The sequence below is a fragment of the Physella acuta genome, unplaced genomic scaffold, assembly GCF_028476545.2.
Source record: "Physella acuta isolate Inbredline_101_S28 unplaced genomic scaffold, ASM2847654v3 ptg000321l, whole genome shotgun sequence".
In the NCBI taxonomy this organism is placed as follows: domain Eukaryota; kingdom Metazoa; phylum Mollusca; class Gastropoda; family Physidae; genus Physella; species Physella acuta.
The window spans coordinates 35,261-62,129 of NW_026731840.1; the positions used below are offsets into that span (position 1 = coordinate 35,261).

Here is a 26,869-nt window from a genome sequence, read left to right on the forward strand (position 1 = left end):
CCAAAAAAAGCGTGACGTCATTTATGGATGACCCCCTAAGCTTCTAATATACTATTGGGTCAGTGCAAGTCTGGTTGAACCCAGACTGATAGAATTCCAACCCTAATCTTAATTAGTCTAAAATATAACAATATAAAAGCTCAACAATTCATACAATTTTTAACACAAATTAATTCAAACATTGCACAATAAGAAAACAAAAAGTGACAAAATACCCAATCGGACTACAAACAAACCTGAGAAGATAGTATAAGTGAAAACCATATTAAAAGGAAAGCGGTGATATACTAGGCATAGAGATAGCAAAAAATTCATTAATTTTAAACTTTTAAATCAAATCAGAAGTTATTTAAAGAAATGGAAATCGGAATTTCTGTTTATTTGTATGCGCTTAAAAACATGATGCAGAAACGGAAATGGGAAAATTAAAGACATTTGTGTTGTTTTTCCTGCAGATTTGAGTTTTATTGCTAAATATGTCGCGTGTTTAATTTTTCTGTTAGTAAAACAAAACTCACAGGTGAAAATGGCGTCGTTTTTCGACCCGGTGTCCGTCGCCATAGAAACCCTGAAAACAATAGAAGGTGTTGGCTGTCATAAGCCGGTAAGAAATCTAAACTTGTGGTTGTGATAGCGTTCAATGTATTGTTTATTTAAAATTGTGTGATTGTGTTGTAGAAATTTTAAAACAGTTGATCCACTAAATATTCCCTCGTATTTGTAATGCTGCTATCGCAGACAACAATTGTGTAGCTCTTAAAGCTGTGGTTCGGGTTCGAGTCGACACAGTTCTGACAGGTCTCCAACCAACGTAAGGGAACTTAAAGACCGTTGGTTGTAAAACCATGCTAACCCTTTACATGCCGAGGTCACTGAAACAAATAAACTCTTCTTCATCTGCCAAATGGACCGCCAGGACCCTATTCATTAATATTCGTTGACTGACCCAAAGACCCCATTAACTAATATGTGTTGGCTGACCCCCAGGATCCCATACGATTCAAGATTCAACTCCCCGAAGACCCGGGCAAATGGGCCAAGATCTCGAGCTTCAAGCGAGGGCACAACATCAACAAGTGGAGCATCCGCTTCCAGAAGAAGTTGGGCAGGTCCACGCTGTAAGTCACAGTGGGGGTGGGGTGTACATCTTGCTGACCCCAGCTCCCCAATATCCCACACTGCCGCACACAACACACACAGTCATACCTCATCTCTACTTTACTCCGATACAGAGGCGTATCCAGGTTTTCGGTGTAGGGGGAGCGGAAATAGCAAAAAAAGGCGCCGAATTTGTAATATCTTCTATATAAGTATATATATATATATATATATATATATATATATATATATATATATATATATATAATCACACTAGAACCAAAAACAATAAATGGCATAATCTGTTTCGTAATCCTTGTAAAAAATAATGCATAATAATTCCTAGGACATCTATTAAGACTAGCGAAAAGGGGAAATAATCAATGTCTTAATATAAATATGTATATGTCTACACATTTTATTATAAATATCAAAACAAATCAATAACTACTTAAGAATCTAATAAAAGTAGTTTAACACTATTCGTTTTTACAAACATATTTTATCTACAATCAAAATTAAATATATTGTCATCATAAATGCTAAACTTTTACAGCATAATGAAAGTTTTTTAAATCAGAGTTGGTATAAAATCCAGCTTTTAAGTGAAGTAGTATAATATTCGGAATAATAGCCTACATATAACTACATTATCGGTCTTACAATTCAGATTAAGCATTGTTTAATTAGCTACTGACTTTTAGTGTTCTTTAAGGATAATTTTTAGTATAATGAGAAGGTATGAGTTAGATCTCTGTATTGCTCACACACCTTTTACTGGTAATTGCAAAAACAATATTCACAGAGATTTACGTTTCAAATGTGCCGACCAAAGATACTTTTCAAATATCAATGTTTAAAACTTCGAGTTTAAAAAGTTTCCAAAAAAGGCGCCACTTTGCTAAAAATGGCCAGAGGGGGAGCGGCCGCTCCTCCTGCTCCCCCCCTGCGTACGCTACTGCTCCGATATCTCAGTTACTATCCGAGTTTGGTCCGAATAACACAAATACTGCCCGAGTAAAGAATAAGCATGTTAATGTTATGAGAGGCGTTCTATACTTCAGTTCTTGGACTTGACAGTCAGATCTTTCACAAATAGTTAGGTATTGGCGAGTTTTCGCTTTCTCTGTGTATCTGTTTTATTTACAATTCATGATGTTGATGTCCTAACGAGATTGGAGACATATGCTATTAAGCTACATCCATCTACGTCATTGACTATGGCTCCGGACAATACCCCCCTCCGGATATAAACCCGCGCGACACACACTCCCTGGTCAATAACCACTCGCTCCTCCCTGACTGGGGTTTATATTTAGAACAACCAAATTTATTTGATCAAAAAGCAATCACCAACAACACCTTAGATATATGACATCAATGTGGAAGCCGTAAAAAAGCGAGCGTCTGTTTATCCTACAGCGGGCAACACGACACAATAGCGACAGTCACTGATCTCCCCTTTTGTTGGGCTTGTGTTACTACCCTCCTTAGACCAGAGCTCTTTAAAAAATATGTATTCGCCACAGACACAAAAACTCTAGACCTCCCCCCCCCCCCCCCCCCATAGATAAAATGTTTTATTTCTTATTGCTTTAATGTCTCTGGTGGTTTAAAGTAAGTTCCCCTTAATCCACAATCCACTCTACTTATAATAAGTAGTTTCCTTTGAATCCACTCAACTTGTCATAAGTAATTTCCCTTGAATCCACACAACTTATAATAAGTAATTTCCCTTGAATCTACTTAACTTATAATAAGTAGTTTCCCTTGAATCCACTCAACTTATTTCGTTTTACAGAGGCTCAGACAAACAAAGGCGACGGCTGTCTTCAAGGTGAGTTTTTCACTTTCTGCTCTCTAGCCGACATATTGGGAAAGTAGACCATCCTTGTGCTAACCAGTAGGTCTCGAGTTCGAATCCGGGTTCAAGTCAATAGACCGTCTCTGAGTCAACCCAGCTCTGATGGGTACCTAACTCACTTTAGGGAAAGTAAAGGCGGCTGGGCATAGTGCTGACCACACTATCTCTTCATATGCCGAGGTCACAGAATCAAGTGAACTCTACTTCACTTGCCCCATAAACCGTCAGGTTTGAAAGGGAACATTACTTACTTTACCATCCTTGCACATACGTTGGGTTGTGTATAAACAGCCGTGTGTTCACAAACAGCTGTAACTATGACGTTTGGGGCTTTTACCTTCAGTTTATTTCTAATCTCTAGAAAAAAATTTACAAAATAGACTTCAATCATATTGTTTTGCTGACAGCGATGTCTTTTGCTACTGTCGATTCGTCTTACACGTAGGCCTCACTTTGATTACAATTGAACTTTACTCAAGAATATCTTTGTCAAGGAGCAGATTTAAATACTACATCAGATAAGCTAGATTAAAACATGGATAGGGTCATAAGTATTTCACAGGTGCCTCAAAGTTTGACAGGTACATCAATATTAGGTTGGGTTAGTATTTGATACATCAATTTTAAAATCAAATGAACTATCGTCAAGCCAAGAAAATCGATACTAAAATATTCATACAAGTTAATACACTTTAATTTGCGAAACAGAATATCAAAACACTGATTCAAAAAACATTTTTAAAACTTTACAAACGATTTCTTCTTGTATGTTTTTACCCGGCACACCCTAGCCAAGGTGTGAAGTAAAAATAGAGTAAGTTCCCCTTTCAGACCTAACTATCCATAGGGCAGGTGAAGTAGAGTTCATCTGTTTCTGTGACCTCGGCATATGAAGGGATGGTTTGGTCAGCACTTTGCCCAGTCACCTTTACTTTCCTTCACGTAAGATACCCCACAGGGCTGGGTGGACTCAGGAACCTTCTAGAATCCCGAGTCCGGACCAAGATCCGAACTCGAGACCTTCGGGTTAGCCGCTGAATGCTCTACCTCAGTCTGGAGTAACACAATCCAAACGGTGACACGACGCTACAATAAAAGAACACAAGCAGCCAATTTTATTCATAACGCTACAGCCCCTGCTACAATCTCCACGATTTGCCAGTATTGAAATAACTCATGGCTTATTCCCCTTGAAATAACCCATGGCTTATTCCCCTTGAAATAACAAATGGCTTATTCCTCTTGAAATAACCCGTGGCTTATTCCCCTTGGAATAACCCATGGCTTATTCCCCTTGAAATAACCCATGGCTTATTCCCCTTAAGTAACCCTTGGCTTATTCCCCTTGAAATAACCCATGGCTTATTCCCCTTGAAATAACCCGTGGCTTATTCCCCTTGAAATAACCCATGGCTTATTCCCCTTGAAATAACCCATGGCTTATTCCCCTTGAAGTAACCCATGGCTTATTCCCCTTGAAATAACCCATGGCTTATTCCCCTTGAAATAACCCGTGGCTTATTCCCCTTGCAGTGTCTCCCTGCCCGTCGTACTACAGGTCAAGGAGACCGAGCCGGATGTGGTCGAGGTCACGGAACCGGTGCCGGATGAAGTCGCACCGGAGGAGGCGCCCAAACCTGTCAGTGACCGGGAGTCTCTGGAAAAATCTGCGGAGGCTTACGATGCCATGTTTTTTGGTGATGGTAGGTTGATGTGTTTGATGCTATGTTTTTAACACGTTTTTCTTAACTCAGCTTCGCGTTTGTGGATGTGTGGATTTGTTTGTTGTTAAAATTGACATCGAAAATTAGCCCACTTCTGATTGCTCTAGAGACCTGAAATTTGGCATGCATGCTACTTTCGCCTAACAATTTCAGATGCAATCATAAAAACTAGCAATTAGAGACCGTAATTAGCTTAATTTAATTACGCCCCAAGGACCATAAAATTGAGGACATGATTTCTAAAGATACCGACAAGACTTGAGGCTTATTGACACAGTTACTTCGGCCCCAATCGATGTGAGCGCGCTGGCCGTGATCGTATAGTGGTTAGTACTTCGCGTTGTGGCCGCGACAACCCAGGTTCGAATCCTGGTCGCTCAAGATTTTTTTAGTCCGTGTATTTATAAACACTTAGTCAAGTCATACTTAATCAAGTCATTAGATAAAGTAGAAAATAAACTATATAAAAAACTTTTTTAAAAACCACGTTTTTCATGTGTAGCAACGGACTAAAAAGGAGAAAATAAAATACTTAAAAAAACCTTTTTAAAAAACCACGTTTTTCTTGTGGACTAAAAAGTAGAAAATAACTATTTACATACATTTGATGACAAAAAACGTGGGTCGGGCAGATGGGTCGGGAAATTTGATGGTGAACGTACCCACGTTTTTTGTCATCAAATGTATGTAAATAGTTATTTTCTACTTTTTAGTCCACAAGAAAAACGTGGTTTTTTAAAAAGGTTTTTTTAAGTATTTTATTACTTTCTCGTATATACGAAGTATAGAGAAAGTCTTGTAATCGTGCAAAAAAAAAATCGAGATTTTTACAAATCTCGATGTTTTACACCTCACTGATACGGAGAAACATAATTTTGCAATCTTGTCCGTATGTCTGTGTGTCTGTCTGTGTGTCTGTCTGTCTGTGTGTCCGTGTGTAAACACGATAACTTGAGTACCGTTACAGCTAGGTTGATGAAATTTCATATATAAGTATTTTATCAAAATCGTAGATCCGTATCAACTTTTGAGCGATTTCCGATAACCGGAAGTGGTACTTTTCCTACTTTGAATTTTTCAAAAGCCTATAACTTGAGTACTATTTCAGATAGATAAATGAAATTTCACATGTAAGTAAAAGATCTAATTCTCTACCTTCTGTTAAATTTTGAGTAATGTCCGTTGACTGGAAGTAGTAATTTACGCTACTTCCGATTTCTCAAAAAACTAATGTAAATTTTAAAAGTACTAATAATATTGCGCACTATTATGCGCTTTTTTATTCGCGTTCACTTGGTGTGCAATTAATTTGTCTACGAGATTTTATTCTATTTTTAAAACTTTAAGTATTTAAAATTGATTAAAAATCATGTCTATAGCCCGAGTTCCCATCCCCTGTTATTTTAGTATATAGAGTATTCGAGAAAGTTTAGGGGAGATCACTCCCGGTTTATTTGGTGATGCTAGGTTGATGTGTTTGATGCTATGTTTTTAGTGATGGTAGGTTGATGTGTACGATGTTGTTTGGTGATGGTAAATTGATGTGTACGATGTTGTTTGGCGATGGTATGTTGATGTGTACGATGGTATTTTTTTTTTGGTGATGGTAGGTTGATGTGCATGATGGTATGTTTTTTGGTGATGGTAGGTTGATGTGTTTGATGCTATGTTTTTTGGTGATGGTAGGTTGATGTGTTTGATGCTATGTTTTTTGGTGATGGTAGGTTGATGTGTTTGATGCTATGTTTTTTAGTGATGGTAGGTTGATTTGTACGATGTTGTTTGGTGATGGTAAATTGATGTGTACGATGTTCTTTGGCGATGGAATGTTGATGTGTACGATGGTATTTTTTTTTTGGTGATGGTAGGTTGATGTGCATGATGGTATGTTTTTTGGTGATGGTAGGTTGATGTGTTTGATGCTATGTTTTTTAGTGATGGTAGGTTGATGTGTACGATACTATGTTGTTTGGTGATGGTAGGTTGATGTGTACGATGTTGTTTGGTGATGGTAGGTTGATGTGTACGATGCTATGTTTTTTGGTGATGGTAGGTTGATGTGTACGATGCTATGTTTTTTTGGTGATGGTAGGTTGATGTGTACGATGCTATGTTTTTTTGGTGATGGTAGGTTGATGTGTACGATAGTATGTTTTTTGATGATGGTAGGTTGATGTGTATGACGGTATGTTTTTTGGTGATGGTAGGTTGGTGTGTATGATGGTGTGATAATGTTTATGATGGTACCTTATGTTGTTATGTATAATGTTAAGGTTGATGTGTATAGTGGTAGGTTGATGTATATGGTGGTAGGTTGATGTATATGGTGGTAGGTTGATGTATATGGTGGAAGGTTGATGTATATGGTGGTAGGTTGATCTGTATGGTGCTAAGTTGATGTTTATGGTTGTAGATTGATGTATATGGTGGTAGGTTGATGTATATGGTGGTAGGTTGATGTATATGGTGGAAGGTTGATGTATATGGTGGTAGGTTGATCTGTATGGTGCTAAGTTGATGTTTATGGTTGTAGATTGATGTATATGGTGGTAGGTTGATGTATATGGTGGTAGGTTGATGTATATGGTAGTTGGTTGATGTATATGGTGGAAGGTTGATGTATATGGTGGTAGGTAGATGTATATGGTGGAAGGTTGATGTATATGGTGGTAGGTTGATCTGTATGGTGTTAAGTTGATGTTTATGGTTGTAGATTGATCTATATGGTGGTAGGTTGATGTATATGGTGGTAGTTTGATGTATATTGTGGTTGGTTGATGTATATGGTAGTAGGTTGATGTATATGGTAGTAGGTTGATGTATATGGTAGTAGGTTGATGTATATGGTAGTAGGTTGATGTATATGGTAGTAGGTTGATGTATATGGTGGTAGGTTGATGTATATGGTGGTAGGCTTTTGAATATAGTATTAGGTTGATGTATATTGTGGTAGGTTGATGTAAAAGGTTGGTGGTGGTAAAATTATATGTTGATGACAGTAAGGTGTACCTCTGATGAAGGTAAGGTGAGTGGTTGGCGTGCTGTTGACTGATGGTTACGATACAGTTGTTTTTTGTTGTTGTTTGTTTATGTTTGTTTGTTTGTTTGTTTCTGTGATGGTAAACTAAAAGTATTCGAGGTTGTTATTTTTTTCGAGAACGGATCTTTACTTGAACTAACCTCTATCTACAGACAGAACTGGCGAGGAAGAAGACGAGGAAATCAAAAAACTCTCCGGCTTAGATCGAGAACAAATGCGGTACTTCAAGGCGTGTCAGAAGTTAAAAGCAAGTCAATTTGTTTTCTTCTGAAACTTTGCTCTTTTTGTGTGGGAGGCTGAAACTTTGCTCTTTTTGTGTGGGAGGCTAAAACTTTGCTTTTTGTGTGGGAGGCTAAAACTTTGCTCTTTTTGTGTGGGAGGCTAAAACTTTGCTCTTTTTGTGTGGGAGGCTAAAACTTTGCTTTTTGTGTGGGAGGCTGAAACTTTGCTCTTTTTGTGTGGGAGGCTGAAACTTTGCTTTTTGTGTGGGAGGCTGAAACTTTGCTCTTTTTGTGTGGGAGGCTGAAACTTTGCTCTTTTTGTGTGGGAGGCTGAAACTTTGCTCTTTTTGTGTGGGAGGTTTGAAGTAGTTGGATCTATTTCCATTATATGAATCTTTAATTTGGTTAAAGATAGTTTAGAGTTTTAAATAGTTATATTTATTTCTATGATATTAATCTTTAAGTTGGTTAAACTTAGGTTGAGGGTTTAAGTAGTTAGATCTATTTCTATTCTATCCAACTTTAAGTTGGTTAATTTGTGGTTTTTCTGTCAATACCCTGATTTCCCAATTAGCTAGGATTTACTTTACAAGGTTATCTGTGTGAGCAGTAATACCAAGACCCCCAAACATGCCTTCTGTGCAGATGAAGTTTAGATATTCACGACTGCAGTTGAAGCAAATAGATTACGTTTGAAGAGATTATAATTATACAACTAATTATGAAGATAAATTGGATTTTCAGATAATCAAATCAAGAAATAATAGCTTTTTAATAAGACGTTTGAAATTGAAAATATACTAGTGTTGAATTCAGATACTGTAATGAAATCAATAAAATGTGTACTTTAGATGAGTAAATGAAAAGTTTAATTTTTGTATACTTTTCAGTGTATACCGTCTAGACGAATCATGAGGTCAATCGGTACATTTGAAATAGAACTCGCGACCTTGAAACTGAATGACCTTGAATTTAAAGCGTTTATGGTCGCACTGATTGTAAGTAGATGATTGAGGTTTTCATTCAAATGTTTGTGACTGTTTTAATGTGTTAGGACCCGCAACACACACACACAGAACAGCGCGTTTTTTCAACGTTGTGCTATGTATTAGCGAACAAAAGTAATCACTCTGTTCATTAGCATCTGGCCACATAATGCCAGAAATTATGACTTCCATATCTATCGAGGTCTCCCTGACTTAAAACGTTGAACCCAGTTAATTTGGACGTTAATTTCCATCCGAGATATCCAGCACGTACAGATTGCTGTATCAATTAATTATATCGTTAATTGCAGGCTAACGATGAGGTCCAGCGACTGGACTTGACCGAGGCCATCTGTAGCGAGGTGCAAATGGCTTACCTGACGGACGTGTTTTCTGAGGATACCAGGGTGACAGATTTGGTAAACATAATGTGACAGATTTGGTAAACATAATGTGACAGATTTGGTAAAGTAAAACATAATGTGACAGATTTGGTAAACATAATGTGACAGATTTGGTAGACTTAATGTGACAGATTTGGTAAACATAATGTGACAGATTTGGTAAAGTAAAACATAATGTGACAGATTTGGTAAACATAATGTGACAGATTTGGTAAACATAATGTGACAGATTTGGTAAACTTAATGTGACAGATTTGGTAAACATAATGTGACAGATTTGGTAAACTTAATGTGACAGATTTGGTAAAACAAAATGTGACAGATTTGGTAAACATAATGTGACAGATTTGGTAAACTTAATGTGACAGATTTGGTAAAACTTAATGTGACAGATTTGGTAAAACATAATGTGACAGATATGGTAAACTTAATGTGACAGATTTGGTAAAACATAATGTGACAGATTTGGTAAAGCAAAACATAATGTGACAGATTTCGTAAACTTAATGTGACAGATTTGGTAAACATAATGTGACAGATTTGGTATAACATAATGTGACAGATTTCGTAAAGCAAAACATAATGTGACAGATTTGGTAGACTTAATGTGACAGATTTGGTAAACATAATGTGACAGATTTGGTAAAGTAAAACATAATGTGACAGATTTGGTAAACATAATGTGACAGATTTGGTAAACATAATGTGACAGATTTGGTAAACTTAATGTGACAGATTTGGTAAAACATAATGTGACAGATTTCGTAAAGCAAAACATAATGTGACAGATTTGGTAGACTTAATGTGACAGATTTGGTAAACATAATGTGACAGATTTGGTAAAGTAAAACATAATGTGACAGATTTGGTAAACATAATGTGACAGATTTGGTAAACATAATGTGACAGATTTGGTAAAGTAAAACATAATGTGACAGATTTGGTAAACTTAATGTGACAGATTTGGTAAAGCAAAACATAATGTGACAGTTTGGTAGACTTAATGTGACAGATTTGGTAAACATAATGTGACAGATTTGGTAAAGTAAAACATAATGTGACAGATTTGGTAAAACATAATGTGACAGATTTGGTAAAGCAAAACATAATGTGACAGATTTGGTAGACTTAATGTGACAGATTTGGTAAACATAATGTGACAGATTTGGTAAAGTAAAACATAATGTGACAGATTTGGTAAACATAATGTGACAGATTTGGTAAACATAATGTGACAGATTTGGTAAAGTAAAACATAATGTGACAGATTTGGTAAACTTAATGTGACAGATTTGGTAAAACATAATGTGACAGATTTGGTAAAGCAAAACATAATGTGACAGATTTGGTAGACTTAATGTGACAGATTTGGTAAACATAATGTGACAGATTTGGTAAAGTAAAACATAATGTGACAGATTTGGTAAAGCAAAACATAATGTGACAGATTTGGTAGACTTAATGTGACAGATTTGGTAAACATAATGTGACAGATTTGGTAAAGTAAAACATAATGTGACAGATTTGGTAAAACATAATGTGACAGATTTGGTAAAGCAAAACATAATGTGACAGATTTGGTAGACTTAATGTGACAGATTTGGTAAACATAATGTGACAGATTTGGTAAAGTAAAACATAATGTGACAGATTTGGTAAAGTAAAGCGGGTCTTTAAACTAATTTGGCAGAGTCACTGATTTGGCAAGAAATTAGAAAAAAATTGTTTTTGGGGTATTTTTCAAGAATTTATTTTATTGTGTTTATTGCTTATTTACTTGACCTATCCTGACTCACACACCTAACGCAGCTGTAAGCTGGACAACAGTGTTGACCTTCTTTAAGACCTATCTGTACATGCAGCTTCCTTTGTGTAATTTCCTAGTTGGTTTTCTTTAAATCACATCACTCAAACGTATTTTCCATTTGTTAGGTAAAAGTTTTTAACATAGAATAGGACGTATATGACTTATTCATTCAATGAGCATTTAAACATTTGGGAGTGTAAAAGTGGATCTAATTTTAAATGTGTAGATTCTCGCGGATAACTTCTTGACGTCTAAGTACATGGATCGGTTTTTTGAGACGATGACACAGAGCGATTGCCTGGTTTACCTTGACATCTCAGGTGGGTAACGTCATGGTGATCTTAATTTAAAGTCTCGTCTTTGACAAATTAATTAAAGCACAGTAAAAAAAAAAAGTTGCTGTAGAAGTTGATGGATGCACGTGACTACCTGACCACTTGATCACGTGACCATTTACCTCTTTACCTCTCTACTTATTTACCTCTCTATCTACCTCTCTACTTACCTCTCTACCTACCTCTCTACCTACCTCTCTACCTACCTCTCTACCTACCACTCTACCTACCTCTCTACCTCTCACCCTGCTATATTTTATATACTTACCAGTTTATAACCGTGTTTTATAAGTAAATCATTTTTATTCCAGGAAATAATTTAAACGACAGAGATGCTCCAATTCTGTGTGAATACGTCAAGGTTAGGAAAATGTATTTTAATTATAAGAGTTATATCTAGTCAGACATTTTTCACACCACTGGTACATGGTGGTTAGTGGGAAGCTTTGTTAGAATAGGCACCCAGTGTGTGACAGTGAACATACTAGTGTTATAAGCTTTACAGTTGTACAAAGAAATATAATATTTTATAATTCAATTTACTAACAACCTGTTATTATTTAACCTTTAAAATGTATATCTTCAGTTCATCTTGTCAATACTTATTTATAACTTTAAAGTTAATAGTTTTAGTTCTATAAACTGATATATTCAAATACAGTGTTAGCTAATCTAACCTTGCTGTAATTGGCTGGTGTTGATGTTCTATTTATACTGACCAATGGAATTGTTTGAACCCATCAGGACAGTTCCAACCTCAGCTACCTCTACATGAGCCGGAACAAATTCACGGCAGCCTCAGGGGACGCGTTTGGGAAAATGATCGGTAGGTTGTAGACATGAGCCGGAACAAATTCACGGCAGCCTCAGGGGACGCGTTTGGGAAAATGATCGGTAGGTTGTAGACATGAGCCGGAACAAATTCACGGCAGCCTCAGGGGACGCGTTTGGGAAAATGATCGGTAGGTTGTAGACATGAGCCGGAACAAATTCACGGCAGCCTCAGGGGACGCGTTTGGGAAAATGATCGGTAGGTTGTAGACATGAGCCGGAACAAATTCACGGCAGCCTCAGGGGACGCGTTTGGGAAAATGATTGGTAGGTTGTAGACATGAGCCGGAACAAATTCACGGCAGCCTCAGGGGACGCCTTTGGGAAAATGATCGGTAGGTTGTAGACATGAGCCGGAACAAATTCACGGCAGCATCAGGGGACGCGTTTGGGAAAATGATCGGTAGGTTGTAGACAGGGGACGCGTTTGGGAAAATGATCGGTAGGTTGTAGACATGAGCCGGAACAAATTCACGGCAGCCTCAGGGGACGCCTTTGGGAAAATGATAGGTAGGTTGTAGACAGGGGACGTGATCGGTAGGTTGTTAACAGGGGACGCGTTTGGGAAAATGATCGGTAGGTTCTAGACAGGGGACGCGTTTGGGAAAATGATCGGTAGGTTGTAGACAGGGGACGCGTTTGGGAAAATGATTGGTAGGTTGTAGACAGGGGACGTGATCGGTAGGTTGTTAACAGGGGACGCGTTTGGGAAAATGATCGGTAGGTTGTAGACAGGGGACGCGTTTGGGAAAATGATCGGTAGGTTGTAGACATGAGCCGGAACAAATTCACGGCAGCCTCAGGGGACGCCTTTGGGAAAATGATCGGTAGGTTGTAGACATGAGCCGGAACAAATTCACGGCAGCCTCAGGGGACGCGTTTGGGAAAATGATCGGTAGGTTGTAGACATGAGCCGGAACAAATTCACGGCAGCCTCAGGGGACGCCTTTGGGAAAATGATAGGTAGGTTGTAGACATGAGCCGGAACAAATTCACGGCAGCCTCAGGGGACGCGTTTGGGAAAATGATCGGTAGGTTGTAGACATGAGCCGGAACAAATTCACGGCAGCCTCAGGGGACGCGTTTGGGAAAATGATCGGTAGGTTGTAGACATGAGCAGGAACAAATTCACGGCAGCCTCAGGGGACGCGTTTGGGAAAATGATTGGTAGGTTGTAGACATGAGCCGGAACAAATTCACGGCAGCCTCAGGGGACGCCTTTGGGAAAATGATCGGTAGGTTGTAGACATGAGCCGGAACAAATTCACGGCAGCATCAGGGGACGCCTTTGGGAAAATGATAGGTAGGTTGTAGACATGAGCCGGAACAAATTCACGGCAGCCTCAGGGGACGCGTTTGGAAAAATGATCGGTAGGTTGTTAACAGGGGACGTTATCGGTAGGTTTTAGACAGGGGACGTGATAGGTAGGCAGGGGACGTAATCGGTTGGTTGTAGACAGGGGACGTGATTGGTAGGTTGTTGACAGGGGACGTGATAGGTAGGCAGGGGACGTAATCGGTTGGTTGTAGACAGGGGACGTGATAGGTAGGTTTGTTAAGTTGACAGAAATCTAAATGTACACATAACAAAAACTCAAGCTAGGGTAAGAAACTCGTGCAAGTGTCGGCTCGACACAGCAGTCGAAATTTTCTTTCTATAACATCCATTTTTTACAATGCATTTAAACAAAAAGCTAAACTTGCGAGGACAGAGAAAGGGGAGGGAATAAAATTACGTCCCTTAAAGTTTTTTTCCCATCACCAGCTGTCAATACGTCTCTAGTCGACCTGGACATCAGCAGGAATGGAATACGTGTGGATGGGGCCGAGAAATTCATCAAAGGATTGGCGGTCAGTTGATCACGTGTTACATTATCTAATTCCGGCTAGTTTTGTTTGATCCATACATTAGTAGTTCATATAAATACTTTTACAGAGAAGATAAACAGAATAATAATAATATACTGTGTAAACATTCATCTCTACAATTACATTAACAAAAAATTGAAAGGTATTTAAGAAATTGTTTTAATAAGTCGCTGTTGTCGTGCGCCTTTTCACCATAGCATTAGCCTTTAACACACAAAAAATGTATTGCATTGCATGGCATAAACATTTAAAGAATCTGATTCTAATCAGGGTTCTAATAAAGTTTCCTGGCTAGTCCAGCCCAAAGTACACCAAGCAAGAGATTTTATTTTTTTAATTTTGACTTTAAACATGATGCCAGAGAAATTCCTGCCTGGAGAGACTCGACTTCTCCTGGAACGGTCTGGGAAAGCCTGGCATCAAGGCTCTCATCGCCATGCTCAAGAAAAATAGGTCGCTGATATTTATCAATCTCTCTGGCAATAGGTAGGAATTAAAGTTTAATGTGCGTCTAGGTAAGATAGGGGTAATCATTTTACTAGATTAATTTTTTTTTAGTAAAACTAAATTTTGTAAAAAAAAAAAAATATGCTCATTCTCCTAAATACTAATAAAAGAAAATGTCCCGTAATTCATTTTTTTATTTTATTTGATTTACCTTTGTTTTTGCTGGGTAAAAATAAAATTCGGAGAAAAGAAGAATAACTCATAAAATATTACATTAGATTAATATTTTAATGGTTATTTCCCTTTGCTTCTTCTTGCTCCATGTTAACAAAGGGGCAAAACCCTGCATTATCCTTTTTAATGTATTGTTTTAATTGTTAATTCCCTTTGACCGTTATTTTCTTAAAATTATTTTTCAGATTAAATGGCAAAGATATGGAAAAGATTTTACCAGCCTTGAAAAAAAATACTACATTGGAGCGATTAGTGGTATTTCTCTGCATACATCTATTGCTAATTTTGATTATCATATAGCTACAGCAATAATCGGTTCAGTGTTTCTTTCAGACTTTTTCTCTGGGGGGGAGGGGGGGGGCACTTGAAATTTGGGAGGGGGGGTGGAAGATTTTCTTCGGGCTGTGGGGGGGGACACTGTTAAATGTATATATTTTCTATATAAATTTTGCGAAGAGAAGCCTGGAAGAAACTCTGAATCGGTTAATGACTACACACCTTAACTAAAGAATGTTTCTTTAACAGCACGACATTACGTCTTACATTTCCAGATAGAACACAATTGTTTAATCATGTCTGACGTCACTTTCATACTGTCGGAGATCTACAAGCTCAAAACTACAGGCCTTAAGAGAATCGACTTGGGGGTAAGTTGTCCTATAATGATCCACAAGTAAACGTCTGCGTCAACACATCTCACAAGAGTGATTTCCCTTGATACAGTTCGTGTGTTGAACTCGTCTTCACTCCCACGGTTTTAGAATCAAACGAGTCCATTCGTTGAGTACCAGGATTAGTGTTTTCTTAAATTTTTAAAACGAGCCGACCCGCGGCATATCATACGCCGCTATTTAGTTGTTGTTTTTTCTACTTTTCAGTAATGCATAATTTGTGAATTCGACAGTACCAACGCTGCCACTGAAAATATTTCTTTAAAACACTATAGGTAGCTCGTTAAGGACGATAACCCCCCCTCCCTCCGTTAAACTCTACTTAGTTACCCCCCTCCACCCTACGTTTAAAATCGTTTCAAACGAAATTATCTGCCCCTAATAGTCGTCACTAAACCCGGCTCTGCTTGTAAACAGCGTGAACCACAGCTCACCAGACCATGTAGGGGTGGGGGTGGTAGGGAGCGCGCTTACAGCTTGTTTTCTAGCGTCTCCCAGAAGAGAATCATATATATAGATCAGGGGTCTCCAAACTACGGCCCGCGGGCCGGATGCGGCCCGCGAGGTCCTCTCATCCGGCCCGCGGAGATCTTTTTGTCCACGGAAAAAACGTTTGTTGGTGATGGCTGAAGAACTTTGCGCAGAAAAATCACGACATGCCTGGAAGGAACTGGCCCCCGAACTGAAATTTGATAGTTAATGCGGCCCTCGGACTGAAATGTTTGGAGACCCCTGATATAGATGATTACCTCAAACCATCGCTTACCTGAGTGGGCTCCGGCTCACGTTGAGTATACAATGAAAAGAACCTGGCTCCAAAAAAAAACCTTCTCTAGATTACTAGATGCTGGAGCCGCTCTTGATAGTCCTTTGAAAGCCCTCCATTGACCTATTGTTGACCTTTCCTAATGCTCTTATGTGGATCCCATAGCATCAATGAATGATCTTTTCGTGAACCTAATTTACCTTATGATGACCCCTGGTTTACCTTATGATGACCTCTGATTGACCTTTTGACCCCTAGAGTTACCAGCTAGTCGAGCCCAGCATAGCGCCCCTGATTGACCTTTTGTTCTGGGAAAAGAACATTGACGTCAGGTACGGCAGCACGATGTCACACAGCGATGACAAGCAGAAGAACGAGGACGTCATCTCCAGGTTCAGGTGAGGTTAGGTCATTGTACAGGTTAGGTCACTGTACAGGAGAGGTTAGGTCACTGTACAGGTTAGGTCACTGTACAGGTGAGGTTAGGTCACTGTACAGGTTAGGTCACTGTACAGGTGAGGTTAGGTCATTGTACAGGTGAGGTTAGGTCATTGTACAGGTGAGGTCATTGTTCAGATGAGGTTAGGTCAATGTACAGATGAGATTAGGTCACTGTACGGGTGAGGTTAGGTCACTGTACAGGTAAGGTTAGGTCACTGTACAGGAGAGGTTAGGTCATTGTACAGGTGAGGTTAGGTCACTGTACAGGTGAGATTAGGTCATTGTACAGATGAGGTTAGGTCACTGTACAGGTGAGGTTAGGTCACTGTACGGGTGAGGTTAGGTCATTGTACAGGTGAGGTTAGGTCACTGTTCAGGTGAGGTTAGGTCATTGTACAGGTGAGGTTAGGTCATTGTACAGGTGAGGTGAGGTGAGGTCATTGTACAGGCGAGGTGAGGTCATTGTACAGGCGAGGTGAGGTCTTTGTACAGTTGAGGTGAAGTCATTGTACAGGTGAGGTGAGGTCATTGTACAGGTGAGGTGAGGTCATTGTACAAGTGAGGTGAGGCGAAGTCATTGTACAGGTGAGGTGAGGCCATTGTACAGGTGAGGTGAGGCGAAGTCATTGTACAGGTGAGGTGAGGCCATTGTACAGGTGAGGTGAGGTCATTGTACAAGTGAGGTGAGGTCATTGTACAGGTGAGGTGAGGCGAAGTCATTGTACAGGTGAGGTGAGGCCATTGTACAGGTGAGGTGAGGTCATTGTACAAGTGAGGTGAGGTCATTGTACAGGTGAGGTGAGGCGAAGTCATTGTACAGGTGAGGTGAGGCCATTGTACAGATGAGGTGAGGTCATTGTACAGGTGAGGTGAGGTCATTGTACAGGTGAAGTTAGGTCACTGCCACCAACATCTAACTAATACTGCATCATCTGTTGACAAATTGTATCCTATAATATTTATATAGCTGGTGAGATCTATTAATGTTATAATCGTAATACAAAATCCATCCCATAATTCCCCACCGCAGGTTGTGTTGGTAGTTTCTCTAGTCCTACATCAGCCAATGACAATAAATGTCAATGTCATACTATAAATGTCAATGTCATGACATTCACGATAATTTATTGAACAAAATAGATTAGTCTGAATTCATTAAATCGTTTGCATCAAAGTATATCCCAGTATCTGCTCAACATATTCACACTCAAACAGTTTTCATAATAAAATAGATCACATAAACATGATCTGCATACATTACATAAACATTATGTGTAATTTTATAGGTTTGACATAAATCGTGATCCTGTGACATACATTATGTGATTGTGTGACTTGAATAAGACGTCATGTATGTGGCATTGATCCTAACCTCATTTAACTACTTAACATGGTAACCTAATTAAGTGACATGATTTGTGCACTCATTGAACGCCATATCTCATGACATCATGTTCTGACCCTTATGACGTCATGTTCTGACCCGTCCCTCTAATGACGTCATGTTCTGACCCGTCCCTCTAATGACGTCATGTTCTGACCCGTCCCTCTAATGACGTCATGTTCTGACCCTTGTGACGTCATGTTCTGACCCTTGTGACGTCATGTTCTGACCCTTGTGACGTCATGTTCTGACCCTTGTGACGTCATGTTCTGACCCGTCCCTCTAATGACGTCATGTTCTGACCCGTCCCTCTAATGACGTCATGTTCTGTCCCGTCCCTCTAATGACGTCATGTTCTGACCCGTCCCTCTAATGACGTCATGTTCTGACCCGTCCCTCTAATGACGTCATGTTCTGTCCCGTCCCTCTAATGACGTCATGTTCTGACCCGTCCCTCCCAGAGATGACCCGCTGGCCCTAGTGACCCGTCTTAACGCTGAGGACCGGATGAGGCTGGTCAAGTATTTCGGCGGCATCGATCTGGAGGCGGCCATCGATACGGTGATTGGTTCAGTTGCTGTGTGTGTGTGTGTTAGTAAGAGAGATAGAGAGAGAGAGAGAGAGGGAGAGAGTTGTTTGTTTCCGTATGTGTGTGTTGGTGCTTTCGCCTGTGAGAGTTCGTCTATGTGTGTAGGTGTGTGTGTTGGTATGTGTATGTTGGCGTGTATATTGGTGTGGGTGGGTGTATGTGTTGGTATGTGTGTGCTGGCGTGTATTTCGTCTCTGTGTGCTAGACAGAGAGAGAGTTTGGTCAGTCAGATACGTTGAGAGACTTGGCTGGTCACATACAGCTAAAGATGTCTTGTCCTTGTTGTCATCGTATGGTGATGTACAGACCACTCGCTCACAACATCCGACACTGACCACTCGCCCACAACATCCGACACACACCACTCGCCCACAACATCCGACACTGACCACTCGCCCACAACATCCGACACACACCACTCGCCCACAACATCCGACACACACCACTCGCCCACAACATCCGACACACACCACTCGCCCACAACATCCGACACATACCACTCGCCCACAACATCCGACACACACCACTCGCCCACAACATCCGACACACACCACTCGCCCACAACATCCGACACACACCACTCGCCCACAACATCCGACACACACCACTCGCCCACAACATCCGACACACCACTCGCTCACAACATCCGACACACACCACTCGCCCACAACATCCGACACAAACCACTCCCTCACAACATCCGACACACACCACTCCCTCACAACATCCGACACACCACTCGCCCACAACATCCGACACACACCACTCGCCCACAACATCCTGACACACACCACTCGCCCACAACATCCTGACACACCACTCCCCCACAACATCCGGCACACGCTCACAACATCCTGACACACACCACTCGCCCACAACATCCGACACACACCACTCGCCCACAACATCCGACACACACCACTCGCCCACAACATCCGACACACACCACTCGCCCACAACATCCGACACAGACGACTCACCCACAACATCCGACACACACCACTCGCCCACAACATCCGACACACACCACTCGCCCACAACATCCGACACACACCACTCGCCCACAGCATCCGACACACACCACTCGCCCACAACATCCGACACACACCACTCGCCCACAACATCCGACACAGACGACTCACCCACAACATCCGACACAACACTCGCTCACACCATCCGACAACAACATACAATTACATCTGCACATGTGGGTTGACATAATAGATAGTCTGAATACCTTACCTGAATACCTTACCGCTTTCATTTAGATCAGGGTTCTCCAAACTACGGCCCGCGGGCAAGATGCGGCCCGCGAGGTCCTCTCATCCGGCCCGCGGCGATCTTTTTGTCCACGGAATTAATGTTTGTTAGAGGTAGCTCAGAAACTATGCCCAGAAAATTCAAAACAATTTGAAAATGTAGCTTTGGGTGCAAATACCATTGCCCGCCGTGTTGCAGACATTGGTGAAAACTTCGTGACTCAAATAGCGAAAAATGCAAGCAAGTTTGGCAATTTTTTAATTGTAATGGATCAGTTGCTGGACAGCTGTTCCACATCTCAACTGCTTATGTTCATTAGAGGTGTGAATGAAGACATAAACATAACACAAGAGCTGGCTTCCCTACATAGAATGTATGGCACTGTTACCGGAGAGAATATAGATAGTTCAGAGACATGTTAAAAGATAGAAACACAGAATCGCAAGATTTACCATATTTTACAGCAGAAAGATGGCTAATTTGCGAGAATTTTTTCTGAGCAGAGTATTTAAGTTAAGAAAGGAAATATGTGACTTCCTTGAAAGTAAAGGCAAGCCACAAGCTGATGTACTTACTGTCTGATGAAGAGTGGGTTTAGAAATTGGCCTCTGAACCTAAAACTTCAAGAGATGGAAATTTAGTTTCTGATCTATACACCCACATAAAGGCTTTCAGATCCAGACTTGTCATGTTTTTGGAACAGGTACAAGCCAACAACTTGACGCACTCTCTGTAGTGCAAGGTTTAAACGGTTGAAGCAATCATTGAGTTCCTCGTGTCATTTGCATACGAGATCATCAAAGACTTCAAGCTGCAGTTTCAGTAGCTCTTTTCTGACTTGGATTCAAAGGCAGAAAAAAGTGAGACTGTTTCAGCACCCATTTGAAGCAAATGTGGCCAGTTGCAAAGATGAACTGCAGCTGGAGGTCATTAGAGACACGTTCAAAGAAAGGCGGATGGGTTTTTATAAGTTTTTACAAAAGGAATATTTTCCTAATATTAAATTTTTTGCATCAAAGTACCTTTCAAGTTTTGGAACAAGATACCTGTGTGAACAAATATTTTCAAGATTGAAATACGTGAAGAATAATTTGAGAGCAAACTTGGACCTCGAGTGTGTTATTGACCACCGGCAGTGTTTCTTTCAGATTTTTTTCTCCGGGGGGGTGGGACACTTGAAATGTGTATATATTTCTATATAAATCATATTTCGTTAAGGGGGGGGGGGGGGGGTACACGTCCCTCGGGGGAGGGGGCGCTACCACCCCGAAGAGATGCCTGGAAGAAACTCTGCCCCCCCCCCCCCTCCAAACTGATACTTGATAGTTAATGCGGCCCTCGGGCTGAAAAGTTAGGAGACCCTTGATTTAGATATTTAAAATATCATATTTAGCCTTTGTACCCCTATCCCAAATATCCTTTATCCCAATATCCCAGATATCCTTTATCCCAAATATCCCAGATACCCTTAGTCCAAATATCCCAGATACCCTTCTTCCAAATATCCCAGATTTCCGCTAAAACGTAAGCTCTCTGAATTTTTTTGTTACAACATTTTATCTCCATTTGACAGCATTTATTTATTGTTACAAGATATTTTTTAATTTGCTGAAATCTCATGAGATATAATTTAATTGTAAAAAAACCCGATGACATGAAAATGTCTCTAATTTATGTGTCAATTAGTGAAACAAAAAAATGTATTAACAAACAGAAAGGGAGTGCACTCTCGTAAATATGTTACTCGGTTGCTTCCCTTCTAATCAGATTTGTCGTTCTTGGTTTATCTGGTTAGCAAGTTGGAACGTGTGAGAGAAAGTGTGTGGGGGCGAAGTGTGTGGAACGAAGTGTGTGGGGGCGAAGTGTGTGGGGGCGTAGTGTGTGTGCTGGAGAGTATGTGGGAGGGGGTAAATGTGTGGGGCTGAATTGTGTGGAGAAGAAGTAGAGTGGATGTAAGGAGCGGATGTAAGGAGTGGATGTAAGGAGCGGATGTAAGGAGTGGATGTAAGGAGCGGATGTAAGGAGTGGATGTAAGGAGCGAAGGTAGGAGCGGATCTAAGGAGTGGATGTAAGGATCGGATGTAAGGATCGGATGTAAGGAGTGAATGTAAGGAGCGGATGTAAGGAGCGGATGTAAGGAGTGGATGTAAGGAGTGGATGTAAGGAGCGGATCTAAGGAGTGGATGTAAGGAGTGGATGTAAGGAGTGGATGTACAGAGTGGATGTAAGGAGTGGATGTAAGGAGTGGATGTAAGGAGTGGATGTAAGGAGTGGATGTAAGGAGTGGATGTAAGGAGCGGATCTAAGGAGTGGATTTAAGGAGCGAAGGTAGGAGCGGATCTAAGGAGTGGATGTAAGGATCGGATGTAAGGATCGGATGTAAGGAGTGAATGTAAGGAGCGGATGTAAGGAGCGGATGTAAGGAGTGGATGTAAGGAGTGGATGTAAGGAGCGGATCTAAGGAGTGGATGTAAGGAGTGGATGTAAGGAGTGGATGTAAGGAGTGGATGTAAGGGGTGAATGTAAGGAGCGGATGTAAGGAGCGGATGTAAGGAGTGGATGTAAGGAGCGAAGGTAGGAGCGGATGTAAGGAGTGGATGTAAGGAGTGGATGTAAGGAGTAGATGTAAGGAGTGGATGTAAGGAGTGGATGTAAGGAGTGGATGTAAGGAGTAGATGTAAGGAGTGGATGTAAGTAACATCTGTAGACGCCAGGCGTAACTAGGTTAAGTTATTGTTCAATTGTAACAAGTACTTTTAGCGTGTGGCCATAAAGCTGCTTGTATTCAAAGGCGTCGCTAAGTTACGGTGGATGGGGGTGCCCGCCCAACGTTCTCGCTGCATAAAAGTAAATTGCGATGTGAGGCAAGAAGTATCAGATTTAAAGTGATGTTTGTGTATAAACCTAACCCTTTCTCAACTGTTCATACGCCAACCTACATTAACCCTTTCTCAGCGGTTCATATGCTAACCTACATTAACCCTTTCTCAACTGTTCATACGCTTACCTACATTAACCCTTTCTTCCTTGTTTAACCTTTGACCTTTAGGGAGAGGACATCCAACAGGAAAGTTTCTTGGACAAGATGAGGAACAATAAAGTAACCTTTAAGTAAGATCAACTTTTTAAAGTAACCTTTAAGTAAGATCAACCTTTTAAAGTAACCTTTAAGTAAGATCAACTTTTTAAAGTAACCTTTAAGTAAGATCAACTTTTTAATGTAACCTTTAAGTAAGATCAACTTTTACAATAAAGTGACCTTTAAGTAAGATCAACTTTTTAAAGTAACCTTTAAGTAAGATCAACTTTTTACAGTAACCTTTAAGTAAGATCAACTTTTTACAGTAAAGTAACCTTTAAGTAAGATCAACTGTTACAATAAAGTAACCTTTAAGTAAGATCAACTGTTACAATAAAGTAACCTTTAAGTAAGATCAACTTTTTATAAAATAAAGTAACCTTTAAGTAATATCAACTTCTTACAATAAAGTAACCTTTAAGTAAGATCAACTTTTTATACAATAAAGTAACCTTTAAGTAAGATCAACTTTTTACAATAAAGTAACCTTTAAGTAAGATCAACTTTTTAACCGTCTAACTCCCCCACCTCTCTCCCCAAGCTCACCACCCCCACCCCTCTCATCCACCCTCTACCCCAAAACTAGAACTTGTCATGTGTGCTTAAACGCTGTCAATCTCGGCAAAAACGTTCAAAATAATTAGGTTTTAATCAAAGAATGTTAACATATTGCATCATCGACATGTAGCAGATTTGCAACAGCAAACATTTTATGAATACTACAAACATGGATGAAACCTGATTGTTACAACGTTAACATTGTGTAACGAAAGTAAGAAAGTTAACATTATCTAACAAAAGTAAGAAAGTTAACATTATCTAACAAAAGTAAGAAAGGTAACATTATCTAACAAAAGTAAGAAAGTAAACATTATCTAACAAAAGTAAGAAAGGTAACATTATCTAACAAAAGTAAGAAAGTAAACATTATCTAACAAAAGTAAGAAAGTTAACGTTATCTAGCAAAAGCAGAAAAATAACATTATGTAACAAATAAAGTTAACATTCCCAACAAAACATTCAAGTTAACATAGTGTAACAAAGTAAGAAAGTAACATTCTCTAACAAAAAAAAAGAAAGATAACATTGTGTAACAAAAGATTTACGAAGCCCGACCTTCTTAAAGCCGTGCACAACTGAACCGAATAAATAATTAATTAGCACAGTCGTGAGCAAAGAATACCACGTGGTTTGTAGGATAATATCACGTGATCTGTAGGATAAGAAATTGAAAAATGAATCATTGTTGCTGCACGTTGCCATGGAGATGAATGCATGCCGTTTTTGTCAAGACGTGACGTTGGAAGAGAAAAAGTGTAACTCGCAAAGAAAACGAAACAATGACTCAGAATATTTTCGATGACGATAGATATTACTTTTAATTACGTTGTGTAGCTTTGTTACCATATGTCTTGGTGTTTGTTTGTTGGCGTGTGTTGGTGTTTTTGGTGTGCTTTAATGTGTTGGTTTTATTGGTCGTTGGTGTGTCCGTGTGTCTGGTCATATCTTGGTGCGCTCTAAATGTGTTTTAGTGTGTCCTGATGTGTCTCGGTATTTGGGATTCTGTGTGTCTTGGTGCTTCTGTGTGTATAGAGAGAATTGTTTAGTATGAGTGTCTGTATGTCTGTGTTTCTGTGTGTCTGTGTGTCTGTATGTATGTATGTATGTATGTATGTATGTATGTATGTATGTATGTATGTATGTATGTATGTATGTATGTATGTATGTATGTATGTATGTATGTATGTATGTATGTATGTATGTATGTATGTATGTATGTATGTATGTATGTATGTATGTATGTATGTATGTATGTATGTATGTATGTATGTATGTATGTATGTATGTATGTATGTATGTATGTATGTATGTATGTATGTATGTATGTATGTATGTATGTATGTATGTATGTATGTATGTATGTATGTATGTATGTATGTATGTATGTATGTATGTATGTATGTATGTATGTATGTATGTATGTATGTATGTATGTATGTATGTATGTATGTATGTATGTATGTATGTATGTATGTATGTATGTATGTATGTATGTATGTATGTATGTATGTATGTATGTATGTATGTATGTATGTATGTATGTATGTATGTATGTATGTATGTATGTATGTATGTATGTATGTATGTATGTATGTATGTATGTATGTATGTATGTATGTATGTATGTATGTATGTATGTATGTATGTATGTATGTATGTATGTATGTATGTATGTATGTATGTATGTATGTATGTATGTATGTATGTCTGTATGTATGTATGTCTGTATGTCTGTATGTCTGTATGTCTGTCTGTATGTCTGTATGTCTGTATGTCTGTATGTCTGTATGTCTGTATGTCTGTATGTCTGTATGTCTGTATGTCTGTATGTCTGTATGTCTGTATGTCTGTATGTCTGTATGTCTGTATGTCTGTATGTCTGTATGTCTGTATGTCTGTATGTCTGTATGTCTGTATGTCTGTATGTCTGTATGTCTGTATGTCTGTATGTCTGTATGTCTGTATGTCTGTATGTCTGTATGTCTGTATGTCTGTATGTCTGTATGTCTGTATGTCTGTATGTCTGTATGTCTGTATGTCTGTATGTCTGTATGTCTGTATGTCTGTATGTCTGTATGTCTGTATGTCTGTGTGTCTGTATGTCTCAATGTTAATGTACGTATAGAGGTATTTGTCTCTGCGTCCTACCTGACCAACGGACATTTCCTTTGTCCAGGGACCTAGCCAACCGAATCCTGAGGGTGGGCGGGAACCCCAATGACGTCATCAAGACCTGTCTGGAGATGGCCCAGGTTACAGACCCGCGAGCTCAGCTGGTGGCCAGATACAGCATCTCGGCCAACCTGGCGAGGTGAGGCCAAATTTTATTTACCTGCGGCCAATGTTTTGCCTTGTGGCACAGATCACTCATGTCCTAATGTTACCAGCTTGATGGGGGTCTGGTGCTCGTGTTTAGTTGGGGGTCTACGGTCCTGGTGTCTTTGTTGCCTTACCTTCGCTACAGTTTCGTGTTTATATCATCTATCTGTGTCTATATAATCTGTGTCTATATAATATGTGTCTATTAAACTTTTGTGTCTGTATAATATTTGTATCTATATGACCTATGTCTAAATTATTGTGTGTGTCTATATCTTTAGTGTCTATATAACGTGTGTCCGTATAATCTTTATGTCTATATAAACTTAGTGTGTATAAAGATTGTCTATTTTATTTTGTGTCTATATGAAATTTCTGTCTATATAATGTTTGTAACGATGTAATCTTTGCGCCTTTATAATCTCTTTAATCTTTTATAACAGGAGATTATATCTCAAGTCTCGGATCCTAGGGGACTCCTAGAATCAGCCAATCAAATTCAAGCACAGCCAGCCTGTCGACCAATTGAATGTCGTTACTATAAGTCTTTCAACCAATGGGATTTTAGTTTTGATAAATATGTCTTTCAACCAATGGAATTTTAGTTTTGATAAATATGTCTTTCAACCAATGGAATTTTAGTTTTGATAAATAAAAGTCTTTCAACCAATGGGATTTTAGTTTTGATAAATATGTCTTTCAACCAATGGAATTTTAGTTTTGATAAATAAAAGTCTTTAAAACCAATGGGATTTTAGTTTTGATAAATAAATATTTACAACAAAATGGATTGTTTGGGATTAAGAAAAATATTTTGAAAATGGTTGCGGGTTTTTTTACGAATGTTTATTTATTTTTTTAAACCTATGCCTTTTTTTTATTCCAAACTAAGCAAGACTAAATAATTGTACTGATATAATTTTATGAAAAAATAAATAA

At 39.3% G+C, this 26,869-nt stretch overlaps 1 protein-coding gene across 2 annotated transcripts; it reads left to right on the forward strand.

The window, feature by feature from the left end:
* Positions 1-362: 362 nt before the first annotated feature.
* Positions 363-26,869, forward strand: LOC131940534 (leucine-rich repeat-containing protein 74B). 2 transcript variants are annotated; one of them, XM_059299195.1, is made up of 19 exons: positions 363-604; positions 988-1,118; positions 2,900-2,935; positions 4,496-4,665; positions 7,879-7,973; positions 8,838-8,945; positions 9,245-9,352; positions 11,371-11,464; positions 11,791-11,840; positions 12,224-12,305; positions 14,076-14,161; positions 14,541-14,665; positions 15,046-15,115; positions 15,412-15,507; positions 16,556-16,695; positions 18,584-18,683; positions 23,021-23,082; positions 25,788-25,922; positions 26,374-26,869. In XM_059299195.1, the coding sequence occupies exons 1-19, from the start codon at positions 527-529 to the stop codon at positions 26,411-26,413; spliced, it is 1,806 nt and encodes a 601-aa protein (XP_059155178.1). In that variant the 5' UTR covers positions 363-526; the 3' UTR covers positions 26,414-26,869. The 2 variants fall into 2 exon arrangements, with proteins under 2 accessions (XP_059155178.1, XP_059155179.1); XM_059299196.1 differs by lacking the exons at positions 18,584-18,683; positions 26,374-26,869 and having other exon boundaries at positions 25,788-25,910.